The sequence below is a fragment of the Anomaloglossus baeobatrachus genome, chromosome 1, assembly GCF_048569485.1.
Source record: "Anomaloglossus baeobatrachus isolate aAnoBae1 chromosome 1, aAnoBae1.hap1, whole genome shotgun sequence".
Classification (NCBI taxonomy): Eukaryota; Metazoa; Chordata; class Amphibia; order Anura; family Aromobatidae; genus Anomaloglossus; species Anomaloglossus baeobatrachus.
In genome coordinates, this window is record NC_134353.1 from 127,970,737 (window position 1) to 127,988,640 (window position 17,904).

The window sequence follows — 17,904 nt, forward strand, 5'->3', positions numbered from 1 at the left end:
CACCCACACAATGCCATACACATAGTCTGCTATCTGTCCTGTACAGTTAAAACTGGAATTCATCCATGAAGAGAACAGCTTTGCAATGTGCCAGACATCAACGAGTGTGAGCATTTTTCCACTCAAGTTGGTTATGACGACAAACTGCAGTCAGGTGGCGACCCAGATGAGGATGATGAGCATGCAGATCTTCCCTGAGTCGGTGTCACACGGAGTTTTGCACAAACTTCCCCTACTGTCATGGCGGCATTCGACTCTGTTCAGATTACAGATTCTGACATTCTGCCCGACAGTTTCTCTGGTGTCTGGGATCAACACAGGCAGACTCGGCATCAACCTGCTGTGTACTGATTCATAGGCAGCTAGCAAGAGTTACTTTCTGCTAGACTGCTTGCTCCTTTAATCATATGCTATGGGGAGGTCTATCACATCTGCTCCCCTCCTATTTATGCTGGTTGAATCCTTCTACCCATGCCAGCTATAATTTATTTAATGTTGGTCTGTGAGGTGTGGTATCCCAGACAATCTGGTGAAAGTTGTGCTTAAGTCATTTTATTAATTTATTTATTTGGTCAAACAGCTGTACAAGCTATGTAGCTGAGTATCTATGCATCCATCTATCTACCTATCTATCTATCTATCTATCTATCTATCTATCATCTTTGCACATCTTTAGCTATCATTTGCATTGTAAAACAGCAACAGCACACAAATGGCGCATGGCTATATTTGTACGCTGTCCATATTTTTCATGGACCCAGCAGAGATTATAATGGGTACATGTTCTCTCTGTGAAATACATGGATAGAATACATATGTGCAACATAGACATCTGAATAAGACCTAATAGACTTGGAAGTGGAAACTTAGAATATCCAATAGTGAAACATAATTACATATCCACAGGAGATGCAAATCATGTCCTGATGACAGCAAAGGACTCTTCTTCCTGCATCCAATGTAACGTTTCAGTCTATGACCCAGACATTCGTCAGATTACAAGACGAAGTTAGTCACTGGAACCTGTCCATAAACAAAACATGTCATCAATATACCTCCTCCATAGCAGACAGTAGGTTTGATACAGATTGTTGGTGTATAAGATTTTTTTTTCGAATGCAGACATGAAACAATTGGCATATGGAAGAGCAACATTGGACCCCATAGCTGTATGTTGTGTTTGTAGATAGAATGTATCTTTACACATAAAGAAATATGAGCAGATCAATGAGAACATTTATCACAAGGGGGCTATGTTTAGTCCTAACATCCGAAACTGCCCTATGCCTTTATGGTGTTGTATGGAGGTATGGAGGTATGGAGGTATAAAGATTGTTCATGTCCATGTCCATTGTGACTAGTATAGTACAAAGGATTGTCAAAAATCCACTTGTGACTTTTAGGATCGCTACTTCCAATAGGTGGCGCTGTGCTAGAGTTTGTCTCCTTTACTGGAGAGACAATTTGAATATTTCCCAGAGGGGCATTGCAGCTATAAGTCCCCTTACCTGGCAGCCAGACTGGCTTGCAAAGTCTCCTTAAGGAGAATAGTGTTCCCCCGTGGAATTTTAGGGGCATTGCAGCTATAAGTCCCCTTACCTGGCAGCCAGACTGGCTTGCAAAGTCTCCTTAAGGAGAATAGTGTTCCCCCGTGGTCCCCACATAGCTTTCTCATGAGCCAGATCAGACACCCCCATACTTTGCACTGACGAGGGGCAAGCACCCCGAAACACCGTGTCTGCAAATTGGGATTCTGATCTGGCTTATATATCCTGAGTCATATTGCAAAGGATTGTCAAAAATCCACTTGTGACTTTTAGGATCGCTACTTCCAATAGGTGGCGCTGTGCTAGAGTTTGTCTCCTTTACTGGAGAGACAATTTGAATATTTCCCAGAGGGGCATTGCAGCTATAAGTCCCCTTACCTGGCAGCCAGACTGGCTTGCAAAGTCTCCTTAAGGAGAATAGTGTTCCCCCGTGGAATTTTAGGGGCATTGCAGCTATAAGTCCCCTTACCTGGCAGCCAGACTGGCTTGCAAAGTCTCCTTAAGGAGAATAGTGTTCCCCCGTGGTCCCCACATAGCTTTCTCATGAGCCAGATCAGACACCCCCATACTTTGCACTGACGAGGGGCAAGCACCCCGAAACACCGTGTCTGCAAATTGGGATTCTGATCTGGCTTATATATCCTGAGTCATATTGCAAAGGATTGTCAAAAATCCACTTGTGACTTTTAGGATCGCTACTTCCAATAGGTGGCGCTGTGCTAGAGTTTGTCTCCTTTACTGGAGAGACAATTTGAATATTTCCCAGAGGGGCATTGCAGCTATAAGTCCCCTTACCTGGCAGCCAGACTGGCTTGCAAAGTCTCCTTAAGGAGAATAGTGTTCCCCCGTGGAATTTTAGGGGCATTGCAGCTATAAGTCCCCTTACCTGGCAGCCAGACTGGCTTGCAAAGTCTCCTTAAGGAGAATAGTGTTCCCCCGTGGTCCCCACATAGCTTTCTCATGAGCCAGATCAGACACCCCCATACTTTGCACTGACGAGGGGCAAGCACCCCGAAACACCGTGTCTGCAAATTGGGATTCTGATCTGGCTTATATATCCTGAGTCATATTGCAAAGGATTGTCAAAAATCCACTTGTGACTTTTAGGATCGCTACTTCCAATAGGTGGCGCTGTGCTAGAGTTTGTCTCCTTTACTGGAGAGACAATTTGAATATTTCCCAGAGGGGCATTGCAGCTATAAGTCCCCTTACCTGGCAGCCAGACTGGCTTGCAAAGTCTCCTTAAGGAGAATAGTGTTCCCCCGTGGAATTTTAGGGGCATTGCAGCTATAAGTCCCCTTACCTGGCAGCCAGACTGGCTTGCAAAGTCTCCTTAAGGAGAATAGTGTTCCCCCGTGGTCCCCACATAGCTTTCTCATGAGCCAGATCAGACACCCCCATACTTTGCACTGACGAGGGGCAAGCACCCCGAAACACCGTGTCTGCAAATTGGGATTCTGATCTGGCTTATATATCCTGAGTCATATTGCAAAGGATTGTCAAAAATCCACTTGTGACTTTTAGGATCGCTACTTCCAATAGGTGGCGCTGTGCTAGAGTTTGTCTCCTTTACTGGAGAGACAATTTGAATATTTCCCAGAGGGGCATTGCAGCTATAAGTCCCCTTACCTGGCAGCCAGACTGGCTTGCAAAGTCTCCTTAAGGAGAATAGTGTTCCCCCGTGGAATTTTAGGGGCATTGCAGCTATAAGTCCCCTTACCTGGCAGCCAGACTGGCTTGCAAAGTCTCCTTAAGGAGAATAGTGTTCCCCCGTGGTCCCCACATAGCTTTCTCATGAGCCAGATCAGACACCCCCATACTTTGCACTGACGAGGGGCAAGCACCCCGAAACACCGTGTCTGCAAATTGGGATTCTGATCTGGCTTATATATCCTGAGTCATATTGCAAAGGATTGTCAAAAATCCACTTGTGACTTTTAGGATCGCTACTTCCAATAGGTGGCGCTGTGCTAGAGTTTGTCTCCTTTACTGGAGAGACAATTTGAATATTTCCCAGAGGGGCATTGCAGCTATAAGTCCCCTTACCTGGCAGCCAGACTGGCTTGCAAAGTCTCCTTAAGGAGAATAGTGTTCCCCCGTGGAATTTTAGGGGCATTGCAGCTATAAGTCCCCTTACCTGGCAGCCAGACTGGCTTGCAAAGTCTCCTTAAGGAGAATAGTGTTCCCCCGTGGTCCCCACATAGCTTTCTCATGAGCCAGATCAGACACCCCCATACTTTGCACTGACGAGGGGCAAGCACCCCGAAACACCGTGTCTGCAAATTGGGATTCTGATCTGGCTTATATATCCTGAGTCATATTGCAAAGGATTGTCAAAAATCCACTTGTGACTTTTAGGATCGCTACTTCCAATAGGTGGTGCTGTGCTAGAGTTTGTCTCCTTTACTGGAGAGACAATTTGAATATTTCCCAGAGGGGCATTGCAGCTATAAGTCCCCTTACCTGGCAGCCAGACTGGCTTGCAAAGTCTCCTTAAGGAGAATAGTGTTCCCCCGTGGAATTTTAGGGGCATTGCAGCTATAAGTCCCCTTACCTGGCAGCCAGACTGGCTTGCAAAGTCTCCTTAAGGAGAATAGTGTTCCCCCGTGGTCCCCACATAGCTTTCTCATGAGCCAGATCAGACACCCCCATACTTTGCACTGACGAGGGGCAAGCACCCCGAAACACCGTGTCTGCAAATTGGGATTCTGATCTGGCTTATATATCCTGAGTCATATTGCAAAGGATTGTCAAAAATCCACTTGTGACTTTTAGGATCGCTACTTCCAATAGGTGGCGCTGTGCTAGAGTTTGTCTCCTTTACTGGAGAGACAATTTGAATATTTCCCAGAGGGGCATTGCAGCTATAAGTCCCCTTACCTGGCAGCCAGACTGGCTTGCAAAGTCTCCTTAAGGAGAATAGTGTTCCCCCGTGGAATTTTAGGGGCATTGCAGCTATAAGTCCCCTTACCTGGCAGCCAGACTGGCTTGCAAAGTCTCCTTAAGGAGAATAGTGTTCCCCCGTGGTCCCCACATAGCTTTCTCATGAGCCAGATCAGACACCCCCATACTTTGCACTGACGAGGGGCAAGCACCCCGAAACACCGTGTCTGCAAATTGGGATTCTGATCTGGCTTATATATCCTGAGTCATATTGCAAAGGATTGTCAAAAATCCACTTGTGACTTTTAGGATCGCTACTTCCAATAGGTGGCGCTGTGCTAGAGTTTGTCTCCTTTACTGGAGAGACAATTTGAATATTTCCCAGAGGGGCATTGCAGCTATAAGTCCCCTTACCTGGCAGCCAGACTGGCTTGCAAAGTCTCCTTAAGGAGAATAGTGTTCCCCCGTGGAATTTTAGGGGCATTGCAGCTATAAGTCCCCTTACCTGGCAGCCAGACTGGCTTGCAAAGTCTCCTTAAGGAGAATAGTGTTCCCCCGTGGTCCCCACATAGCTTTCTCATGAGCCAGATCAGACACCCCCATACTTTGCACTGACGAGGGGCAAGCACCCCGAAACACCGTGTCTGCAAATTGGGATTCTGATCTGGCTTATATATCCTGAGTCATATTGCAAAGGATTGTCAAAAATCCACTTGTGACTTTTAGGATCGCTACTTCCAATAGGTGGCGCTGTGCTAGAGTTTGTCTCCTTTACTGGAGAGACAATTTGAATATTTCCCAGAGGGGCATTGCAGCTATAAGTCCCCTTACCTGGCAGCCAGACTGGCTTGCAAAGTCTCCTTAAGGAGAATAGTGTTCCCCCGTGGAATTTTAGGGGCATTGCAGCTATAAGTCCCCTTACCTGGCAGCCAGACTGGCTTGCAAAGTCTCCTTAAGGAGAATAGTGTTCCCCCGTGGTCCCCACATAGCTTTCTCATGAGCCAGATCAGACACCCCCATACTTTGCACTGACGAGGGGCAAGCACCCCGAAACACCGTGTCTGCAAATTGGGATTCTGATCTGGCTTATATATCCTGAGTCATATTGCAAAGGATTGTCAAAAATCCACTTGTGACTTTTAGGATCGCTACTTCCAATAGGTGGCGCTGTGCTAGAGTTTGTCTCCTTTACTGGAGAGACAATTTGAATATTTCCCAGAGGGGCATTGCAGCTATAAGTCCCCTTACCTGGCAGCCAGACTGGCTTGCAAAGTCTCCTTAAGGAGAATAGTGTTCCCCCGTGGAATTTTAGGGGCATTGCAGCTATAAGTCCCCTTACCTGGCAGCCAGACTGGCTTGCAAAGTCTCCTTAAGGAGAATAGTGTTCCCCCGTGGTCCCCACATAGCTTTCTCATGAGCCAGATCAGACACCCCCATACTTTGCACTGACGAGGGGCAAGCACCCCGAAACACCGTGTCTGCAAATTGGGATTCTGATCTGGCTTATATATCCTGAGTCATATTGCAAAGGATTGTCAAAAATCCACTTGTGACTTTTAGGATCGCTACTTCCAATAGGTGGCGCTGTGCTAGAGTTTGTCTCCTTTACTGGAGAGACAATTTGAATATTTCCCAGAGGGGCATTGCAGCTATAAGTCCCCTTACCTGGCAGCCAGACTGGCTTGCAAAGTCTCCTTAAGGAGAATAGTGTTCCCCCGTGGAATTTTAGGGGCATTGCAGCTATAAGTCCCCTTACCTGGCAGCCAGACTGGCTTGCAAAGTCTCCTTAAGGAGAATAGTGTTCCCCCGTGGTCCCCACATAGCTTTCTCATGAGCCAGATCAGACACCCCCATACTTTGCACTGACGAGGGGCAAGCACCCCGAAACACCGTGTCTGCAAATTGGGATTCTGATCTGGCTTATATATCCTGAGTCATATTGCAAAGGATTGTCAAAAATCCACTTGTGACTTTTAGGATCGCTACTTCCAATAGGTGGCGCTGTGCTAGAGTTTGTCTCCTTTACTGGAGAGACAATTTGAATATTTCCCAGAGGGGCATTGCAGCTATAAGTCCCCTTACCTGGCAGCCAGACTGGCTTGCAAAGTCTCCTTAAGGAGAATAGTGTTCCCCCGTGGAATTTTAGGGGCATTGCAGCTATAAGTCCCCTTACCTGGCAGCCAGACTGGCTTGCAAAGTCTCCTTAAGGAGAATAGTGTTCCCCCGTGGTCCCCACATAGCTTTCTCATGAGCCAGATCAGACACCCCCATACTTTGCACTGACGAGGGGCAAGCACCCCGAAACACCGTGTCTGCAAATTGGGATTCTGATCTGGCTTATATATCCTGAGTCATATTGCAAAGGATTGTCAAAAATCCACTTGTGACTTTTAGGATCGCTACTTCCAATAGGTGGCGCTGTGCTAGAGTTTGTCTCCTTTACTGGAGAGACAATTTGAATATTTCCCAGAGGGGCATTGCAGCTATAAGTCCCCTTACCTGGCAGCCAGACTGGCTTGCAAAGTCTCCTTAAGGAGAATAGTGTTCCCCCGTGGAATTTTAGGGGCATTGCAGCTATAAGTCCCCTTACCTGGCAGCCAGACTGGCTTGCAAAGTCTCCTTAAGGAGAATAGTGTTCCCCCGTGGTCCCCACATAGCTTTCTCATGAGCCAGATCAGACACCCCCATACTTTGCACTGACGAGGGGCAAGCACCCCGAAACACCGTGTCTGCAAATTGGGATTCTGATCTGGCTTATATATCCTGAGTCATATTGCAAAGGATTGTCAAAAATCCACTTGTGACTTTTAGGATCGCTACTTCCAATAGGTGGCGCTGTGCTAGAGTTTGTCTCCTTTACTGGAGAGACAATTTGAATATTTCCCAGAGGGGCATTGCAGCTATAAGTCCCCTTACCTGGCAGCCAGACTGGCTTGCAAAGTCTCCTTAAGGAGAATAGTGTTCCCCCGTGGAATTTTAGGGGCATTGCAGCTATAAGTCCCCTTACCTGGCAGCCAGACTGGCTTGCAAAGTCTCCTTAAGGAGAATAGTGTTCCCCCGTGGTCCCCACATAGCTTTCTCATGAGCCAGATCAGACACCCCCATACTTTGCACTGACGAGGGGCAAGCACCCCGAAACACCGTGTCTGCAAATTGGGATTCTGATCTGGCTTATATATCCTGAGTCATATTGCAAAGGATTGTCAAAAATCCACTTGTGACTTTTAGGATCGCTACTTCCAATAGGTGGCGCTGTGCTAGAGTTTGTCTCCTTTACTGGAGAGACAATTTGAATATTTCCCAGAGGGGCATTGCAGCTATAAGTCCCCTTACCTGGCAGCCAGACTGGCTTGCAAAGTCTCCTTAAGGAGAATAGTGTTCCCCCGTGGAATTTTAGGGGCATTGCAGCTATAAGTCCCCTTACCTGGCAGCCAGACTGGCTTTCAAAGTCTCCTTAAGGAGAATAGTGTTCCCCCGTGGTCCCCACATAGCTTTCTCATGAGCCAGATCAGACACCCCCATACTTTGCACTGACGAGGGGCAAGCACCCCGAAACACCGTGTCTGCAAATTGGGATTCTGATCTGGCTTATATATCCTGAGTCATATTGCAAAGGATTGTCAAAAATCCACTTGTGACTTTTAGGATCGCTACTTCCAATAGGTGGCGCTGTGCTAGAGTTTGTCTCCTTTACTGGAGAGACAATTTGAATATTTCCCAGAGGGGCATTGCAGCTATAAGTCCCCTTACCTGGCAGCCAGACTGGCTTGCAAAGTCTCCTTAAGGAGAATAGTGTTCCCCCGTGGAATTTTAGGGGCATTGCAGCTATAAGTCCCCTTACCTGGCAGCCAGACTGGCTTGCAAAGTCTCCTTAAGGAGAATAGTGTTCCCCCGTGGGTAATTTGGTAATTTATCAAGGTTCTTAATTGTCTCTATAAAGGCTCCTGTGTTGTAAATGTCAGTTATGCTTTGGCTGCTGGCCACATTCTCTTGTGGCCAGGAATGGTTTGGTCAGAGACCAGGTGTGTTGAGCTATGGGCGTTTCCATTGCTAACTCTCTGCCTATTTAAACCCTGATCTGATAGCAGGCTATGCCGGATGTCAGTTGTTCCTTGTTCACCAGCCTGCTTCATCCTGCTCCAGACCACATCTACCTCAGATAAGTGCTTTGCTCTTTATTTGTTGTTTGGTTCTTTTACTCTTATCTGAGTTTGTCATTTACTGTGGTTGTTTTCAGTTTATTTGCATGCAGGGATCTTCCCTCTCAGTTGCTTAGCTGGGAAGCTCCCTGCAGCTATGTTTGGAGTATTGCTCCTATAAGTCCATATGTTTGTGTCTTCTTGAATTTGTAATGATTCCTGCTTTCTGTTCATTGGTATGACAAGAGCGCCTGGTATAGGACGGAGTTCAGATCTAGTGATCTGAGGGCCTTTTTGTACTATCAGGTTTTTGGATTTTTGTAGGATTTTTCTCTGGCCACCATCAGTCCCCTTCCTATGCTGTCCTATTTAGTCAGTATGGCCTCACCTTTTGCTAATCCTATCATCTATCTGTGTATTGTGTTTTCTAAATCACAGCAGTCTTTGAATGTGGGGGGCTTGCTATTCTTTATCTATTTTCTGAGGCAGAGAGTTATTCATCTTTCCTTCCTTTAGGATAGCTAGTTCTCCGGCTGGGTTCGCGGTGCACAGGATGTTAGTTCACCCCTCGGCTACTTCTAGTGTTAATGGTTAGTAAGGGGTTGGCAGCCAGATTAGTTGCCAATGCTCTTGTCACCTTTTAGCAATGATTTATGGTGGTCTTCCATGGTTCTGGATCATAACACTCCTGTGTCGAGGAGAAAGGATGGAGTTTTCTTGACAAGGGGAGTGAGAACATTTTCTAATAAAATCGAGAGGGGGGAAAGAATGGAGCCAGTGGAAGCCACTATGGGTCTGCCAGGTTGTTTATTCAGTCTTTTATGCATCTTGGACAGTACATAAAAGATTGGATTAATGGGATCTACTTTGGTGAGGAAATCTACTGTTCTAGAATCAATGATATTTAATGTTAATGCATGATCAAGTACAATTTTGATTTTTTTTCCCATATGATAGAAGGTCTATCACATCTGCTCCCCTCCTATTTATGCTGGTTGAATCCTTCTACCCATGCCAGCTATACTTTATTTTATGTTGGTCTGTGAGGTGTGGTTTCCCAGACAATCTGGTGAAAGTTGTGCTTAAGTCATTTTATTTATTTATTTATTTGGTCAAACAGCTGTACAAGCTATGTAGCTGATTATCTATCCATCTATCTATTTATCTATCTATCTATCTATCATCTTTGCACAACTTTAACGCATAAAAACCATTAATTTCAATGTAATGCATTTTTTTGTATGTGTCACACGAAACATGCCAAATGTGCATTTTTTTTAACATATGTGTGAAGAGGCCTTGAAGATGTGCAGTGTAGAATATTAGATGTCATCCAGGAAAGGCCACGAATCTCATATATACTTGTGTATTTCCTTACTTTACTTTAAAAGCAGATTTTTCTTCTGTAGCTCTGTCGCTGTAGGTGTCAGTTTCAAATTTTAGTTGTTAAAATTTGAGAGAAACTGGAGTCCATAACTAAATTTGCTTAAAGGTAAACATGAACACGTAGCTAAAGGAGATATGTCACCAGGTTTTTGCTACCCCATATGAGAGCAGCATAATGTAGAGACAGAGACCAGCAATGTGTCACTTACTGAGCTGAAGGCTGTCAATTTGATAAAATCACCATTTTTTTCAGCTGGAGATCTAGCAATTATTTTAACTTGGACCTCTATAACTCCGCCTATACCACTGATTGGCAGCTTTCTGCCCATATACAGTGTACACAGAAAGCTGCCAATCAGTGGTGGGGGCGGGGTTACGAAGAGCTCATGAATATGCTTGACTACCTGGCAGCAGGCCAAGTAGTCCTCTAATAATAATCTATTGCTGATTACCTAGTGAATTTAACAAAACTACATTCAGTAGCCCAGTAAGTGACACATTGCTGGAATCAGGGTCTTTGTCTCTGCATCATGCTGCTCTCAGATTAGGTAGCAAAAACATGGTAACAAACTTCCTTTAAATTTGCATCATGAAATGATATTGCTTTATATACTATTAATAGATTATTGGAGGAAGTACCGTTCTTCTAAATGTATTAATATTGAGAAATCATAAAAAATAAAAGTTCCATTTGTGTTCAGTGACAGTGGGAGGTAGCCGACAGCCTACTTGCTCTATAAGTAAATCTGCAAATTAATAAGATAGCAAATGTTACCCGTTCATTGCTTTCCTGTGGTTTCTGTCTACATACAAATTACTCATTTATTTTCTATAAGGAACAAAAAGTCCCCGATTATAAAAAGAAAATCATCTGAGATTTTACCCTGTTGTTTTATATCTCAAACCAATAATTAAAATGTTCAATTACAACATCCTTAATGTGAATTCATCAACTCCACTAGGATAATTGTCGTCCTATAAATACATTATATTAAATATAGAATAAATATATATATTTTTTCCTTTTCAGGTCTAATTGAGACCTAAAGTGTTTCTTTTACCCTCTTAAGAATGTTACTTGATATAAAGATGTAGTTTTACGTATCGCTTTTTGACATGTTTTGTTGGACCTTATTTGTGTCTGATGCTAATGTCTTATTGACTGTGGTTTGGATAAGTTTATAGTTATTTATGTTTTTTTTAATTTTTTTTTTAGGTTCAAGAATACTTAAAAAACACAAATCCTTTAAATTTCTAAATATGTCTTTAAAAGAAGCTTTTTTTCCACATTTTCAAGGAAAAGTGATGTCCCATAAGCAAGAAAGAACTGAAGTAAATTCACCCTAAGGTGTCACTCAGTGTTTTTAATATACGCAAAAAATGGTACCAGTGTCATCCGTGTTTGGTCAGTGTGTGGTCAGTGTTTTTCATGTATTAATAAATAAATTGCAAAGCTTCTGCTATCATTTGCATTGTAAAACAGCAACAGCACACAAATGGCGCATGGATACATTTGTATGCTGTCCATAATTTTCATGGACCCAGCAGAGATTATAATGGGTACATGTTCTCTCTGTGAAAAACATGGATAGAATACATATGTGCAACATAGACATCTGAATAAGACCTAATAGATTTGGAAGTGGAAACTTAGAATATCCAATAGTGAAACATAATTACATATCCACAAGAGATGCAAATCATGACCTGATAACAGCAAAGGACTATTCTTCCTGCATCCAATGTAACGTTTCAGTCTATGACCCAGACATTCGTCAGACTACAAGACGAAGTTAGTCATTGGAACCTGTCCATAAACAAAAAATGTCATCAATATACCTCCGCCATAGCAGACAGTAGGTTTGATACAGATTGTTGGTGTATAAGAATTTTTTTCAAATGCAGACATGAAACAATTGGCATATGGAAGAGCAACATTGGACCCCATAGCTGTATGTTGTGTTTGTAGTTGGAATGTATCTTTACACATAAAGAAATATGAGCAGATCAATGAGAACATTTATCACAAGGGGGCTATGTTTAGTCCTAACATCCGAAACTGCCTCTATGCCTTTATGGTGTTGTATGGAGGTATGGAGATTGTTCATGTCCATTGTGACTAGTATAGTATTAATGGGTAATTTGTCAAGGTTCTTAATTGTCTCTATAAAGGCTCCTGTGTCGAAGAGAAAGGGTAGAGTTTTCTTGACAAGGGGAGTGAGAACATTTTCTAATAAAATCGAGAGGGGGGAAAGAATGGAGCCAGTGGAAGCCACTATGGGTCTGCCAGGTTGTTTATTCAGTCTTTTATGCATCTTGGACAGTACATAAAAGATTGGATTAATGGGATCTACTTTGGTGAGCAAATCTACTGTTCTAGAATCAATGATATTTAATGTTAATGCATGATCAAGTACAATTTAGATTTTTTTTCCCATATGATAGAAGTAGGACCACCTGAAACTGATGAGCAGTGACGTCACTCAGGTTATTTGCGGTCACAGCTGGAGGTTCCCACTGTCCTGCATCTGTGATCACAGGTAACCTCACCTGAGGTCACTCAGTTTAATGAGGTCACGCGTGTCCCCGAGGAATCCCACGCGAAAAGCCCATTGAGGTCTGTGGATGACCGTGTCCAGCACGGAGTATAGGTAAGTGGATCTTACATTTTTAGCTAGTGTATCATTACTATCACCTTACTATGCAGCCATTAGAGGATGTATCATTATAGGCACCCTCACCTTTACCCTTGATATGTTTAATATGGATTTTGACATGGCTGCATGTGTCTTTTTAGTGAGATAACTGCTCATTATGCTATATTTTGCATTCTATTCATATTATTCCTACTTTTCCCATATGAACATGGTGTAATTAGCAAGTGGATTTTTTTTCGATGATACTGATTTCATAGTATATTGCATTCCTGTCAGTAGAATAGTTACACTTATAAATTCTGCTTGCTAGAACTTCCCTTGCACATGCATAATGATTCACAAATTATGGGGTCAGCAGCCGGTCTTCTGAGCACTCAGTTGCCGCATATCAGCATCATTACACTAATTTGAACCATGTGAGATTTGACTGCAGCTTCATCCAATACTGAAGGGTTTTCCAGCATGAAGAAATGTATTGTAATTTACAAGCCACAGTCTTGTACTGAAAGCAAGTATTTCATTAAAATCAAATGAATCAAATCCATTGCCAACAAGCTAACAGTTCATGTTTTCTTGTTTTCTAATCAAAGCTTAACTTGTGTATTCTACCACCCATACTATCTGTCTATGTGTATTGTGCAATTATGGAAAACAAGGGGATTTTTATCAATCGTATTTTTAGAAGTATGCATGGAGTTACAAGCTTGACAGGAGATATATGTATGAATGACTATCACTAAAGTCTTAATCTACAAGTCTGCTAAAAGAGATTGTGCTGTTTTTTTTTAACTAAGTATATCTACAATTCTGTGCTATTTTTCTATTACATATTATTTTTTCAACTATATTTAGATCTCTATCTAAGGGGTACTTTGCACACTACGACATCGCAAGCCGATGCTGCGATGCCGAGCGCGATAGTCCCCGCCCCCGTCGCAGCAGCGATATCTTGTGATAGCTGCCGTAGCGAACATTATCGCTACGGCAGCTTCACATGCACTTACCTGCCCTGCGACGTCGCTCTGGCTGGCGAACCGCCACCTTTCTAAGGGGGCGGGTCGTGCAGCGTCACAGCGATGTTACACGACAGGAGGCCAATAGAAGCGGAGGGGTGGAGATGAGCGCATAGCCGGTGGACGCAGATAAGGTGATGTTCCTCGCTCCTACGGCTCCTACGGCTTCACACACAGCGATGTGTGCTGCCTGCTGGAATGAGGAACAACATCGTACCGTCGCTGCTGCGAAATTATGGAAATGTTGGACCCTATACCGATCATATGATAACGACACTTTTGCCTCGTTAATCGTATGTAAAAGGATTCACATACTGTGATGTCGACAGCGACGCCGGATGTGCGTCTTTGACCCCACCGACATCGCACCTGCGATGTCGTAGTGTCCAAAGTACCCCTAAGTCTTAAAGGGAATCTGTCACCAGGTTTTTGCCACCTAATCCAAGAGCAGCATAATGTAGAGACAGAGACCCTGATTCTAGCGATGCGTCAATACTGGGCTGCTTAGTGTAGTTTTAATAAAATCACTGTTTAACCAGCAGTAGATTATTGGGCACTACATGGCCTGCTGTCAGGTAGTTCAGCATATTCGAGCTATGCATAACACCGCCTCATCACTGATTGGCAGCTTTCTATGTACACTTTACATGGACAAAAAGCTGTCAGTCATTTTTGTGGGTGAGGATATAAAGCTCCACATTCAAATAACTGTGGCAAAGAAATCAATGATTTTATCAAAGTGACATAGGTACATGGCATTTTGATTGTCTGCAGCCACCACAAGAAGGAGTCTAGGAGCATATTGTATCATGGAGTATGTAATAACAGGTCAGAGGCCCCTAGGCTGGCCCTCAGACTCGAGACCCTACGCTGTCCCTTATCTTTGAGGTAGGCTTGATGGTAGCCAGGTCTGTGGCCCCAGCATCACCCTGACTCCTGTCCGAGCCCTGGTCTTAATTCTCCTCTCCCCCACCCTTGGTGCAGGCTGGAAAACCCAACAATGAAACCCCCCAAAACGACACGGAAATTCATACACACTGCACTCAAAACACACAGGCGAGACAATGTGTACAGGGGAGCAAAGAAAAAAGAAATGAAGTAAGGCACAACAGGAGAACGTTCACACCACTCATTATTGCAACAAAGATCACCATCAACAGGTTCACCAACAAGACCGGTATCTTTTGGAGCAAAAGCTATAATCGGTGCTGAGTAGAGAGAGCCAGGATCTTACATAGGAAGTAGATAATTTTGATTGGCAATTGGCAACCTGAGCTGCTAGCAGAGTTCCCTAAGTCAGCAGGAATTAACTTTTTCAGGACTGAGGAACATAGCACATTAAATAGCCAACGCCCAGCTCTGGCTGGACAACTAGGAGAGATTAGGTTGCCTGTCAGGCTCTGCAATGTGAACAAAGCCTGACACCGCCATGACACCTAATGAGTCTGGACTTGAACACAGCATGACATATCGTTAATTATATGATCAGCTCCCTCTAGTGGTGACTGCAGGCAGACAGCTGTTTGTTAATTACTCATAAAAGGGTTTTCGGGATTTTTTAAATTCTTTCTTAACATGTATTTCTTAAATCTCTTAATATAGCTATAGGAGAAAGAACATTTTTCTTAGGGTGCGCTCTCACGAACGTATGACTCGCACGATTATTGGATCGCATCACCCGGCACGGCCACACACTTTCTGCACAGGAGCGTCTCAGCTGCATAGAAATACATGCAGCCAACCCGCTCCTGTCAGGAGAGCAGCCACCCACGCCGGGTGATGCATCCGATAATCATGTTAGACATACGTTCCTGTGACCCCGCCCTCATTATGATACTCAAATATCAGATTTAAAGGAGTTATTTAGGACTATTTTAGTTTTTTTATTATCGGCCTAAGAACTGACAGGCTGGTAGTTTTGTTAGATACCTGCCTGTCATCTCAGAGTGATCATGGATGGCTATTTTAAGAGATTAAGACATACATGTTACACTATTAACCATATAAAAAAATATATATCCTGCCTAGTGGATGATGAGGCAATTTACTGACAAATGACATACACCAAATCTGATCAAATTACATTGCATTAAGTTTCTATATGGGAGAGCAATCTATTCAGATAAACTTCAGCTAAATAAAAAAAAAACTTGTCCACGTTAGCAATGTACAGTATATCCCACAATTCAGGGCTGGCGTCAGCACCCGGCGTACCCGGGCAAGTGCCAGGGCCCTGCACAGCTGAGGGCCCACTTGCAGTCGGCAGCAGCAAGTTGGTCACTTTCTTTCCTGTGGCCTCTGGGCAGATTTCCAGGGACCGCAGAAAGTGCTCCAGGCAGCAGCCTCACTTTGCTGGCTGGCGGCACTTTCAACTGGCTGAGCATGCTTTCGCAGCGTTAACTGCCGCAGGCCGGGGTTAATTTGTGAGCGGAGCTAACTTGCAATGCGCTTCTGTCCCACAGATGAAGAAGAGCGGCTGGCGGCTCACAGCATCCTGTGGCCAGTATCCCCAGGGCCAGTATGTGAATGTCCATAAGCCTCCAGGGCCAGTATGTGTATGCCTCACAGGCCCCCAGTGTCCTCCAGTGCTGCCACCTGCCTGCATGTACCTGCAGGGCCAGTATGTGAATGCCCCCAGGACCAGTATGTGTATGCCCCACAGGCCCCCAGGGCCAGTATGTGAATGCCCTACAGGCCCCCAGTGTCCCCAGGACAACTATGTATATGCCCCCTAGCACCACCCCGTAGTGTGTATGCCACCTGACCCCAGTGTCCCCAGGGCCACTATGTGTATGCCCCGCAGTACCCACAATGATGTGTATGCCCCCAGCATCACCCATTATTGTGTATGCCCCCAGGCCCCCAGTAATGTGTATGACCCCCAGCGTTCCACAGTAATGTGTATATCTGACAGGCCCTCAGGGTCCCCCAGAAATGTGCATGCCCCCCAGCGTCCCCCAGTAATGTGTATGCCTCCCAGGCTCCCAGCATTCCCTATTAATGTGAACATCCCACAGGCTCCCAGTAATGTGTATGCCCCCCCAGCATCCCCCAGTAATGTGTATGCCTCCCAGGTTCCCAGCGTTCCCCAGTACTGTGTATGCAACCCAGACCCCTATGAATGTGTTTGCCCCCCAGGCCCCCAGCATCCCCCACTAATGTGTATGCCTCCCAGCATCACCCAGTAATGTGTATGCTTCCCAGGCCCCCAGCGTCCCCCAGTTATTTGTATGCCTCCCAGGCCTCCAGCATCCCCCAGTTATTTGTATGCCTCCCAGCGTTCTCCAGTAATGTGTATGGCCGCAGGGTCCTCCCAGTAATGTGCAAGCCCCCAGGATCCCAGCGTTCTCTAGTAATGTGTATGCCCCCCAGACCCCCGCATCCCCCAGTAATGTGTATACGCTTTAGTGATTTCAGAAAGGAATTTCCAGCATCCAGGTTCCAGATTATTTTAAAAAACGAATTTCTTTATTCCAAAATGATTAAAAGGTCATTCCATATGTATAAAAACAAGTGGCAATTATCAAACAGGTACGCGTTTCGGAGGATCACCTCCTTAGTCTGAGGAATAAAGAAATTCGTTTTTTAAAATAATCTGGAACCTGGATGCTGGAAATTCCTTTCTTCATATTCACACTTCAGTGGGTTCTTCCGATGTCCCGTGCACCGGTCAGATTCTTATGGAACTCCAAGTGGGTGAGCTGGTGTTGTTTTTTTTTTTTGTTTTTTTTTTCTACTCCTTTAGTGATTTCAGTAACCCCCCAGTGCTGTGTATGCCCCCAGGGATGTATTTGCCCCCAGCACCTCCAGTGATGTACATACAGAAGTGTTAGTGTGAACTGTGCTGCCATGTCTGGTAGTGACGGCCATCACACAGCGTGCTCTGCACAGCCACATGCCTGGGAGCAGCTGGACAGGAAGCAAGCAGGGAGGTGAGTGAGGCTGTTGCCGGCTTCCCGATATTAACTATATCTATATTCAGCGTCAGGCCCGGACTGACCATAGGGCAATTCTGGCAAATGCCAGATGGGCCGGTCCCTGTAGTGGGCCGTTGCCTGTAGTGGGCCGGTGTATCTGCAGCCACCACCGCGCTCCTCAGCAGTGTGTGCTTGCAGGGCACACTAGCTGCAGCGGGACCAGGAGGCAGTGCTGTGCTGTGCCGGCCCTGTTGTGTGCTGCTGTGCCGGCCCGGCATGCACACACTGCTGAGGAGAGCAGCGGTGCCAGTGACCGCAGCTTCCTCCTTCCTATGCAAATGTATTTGCGTCTTTCAGACATA

General features: G+C 44.9%; 1 protein-coding gene across 1 annotated transcript in view; it reads left to right on the top strand.

Annotated features, from left to right (window-relative positions):
- The window catches only part of LOC142290218 (uncharacterized), a 145,342-nt gene extending 133,966 nt beyond the window's left edge, over positions 1–11,376 (top strand). The window contains exon 11 of the mRNA XM_075334167.1: positions 11,172–11,376. Coding sequence (XP_075190282.1) covers positions 11,172–11,213 — 42 coding nt within the window. The 3' untranslated portion in view covers positions 11,214–11,376. The remainder of the gene's footprint in view (positions 1–11,171) is intronic.
- The last annotated feature ends 6,528 nt before the right edge of the window (positions 11,377–17,904 follow it).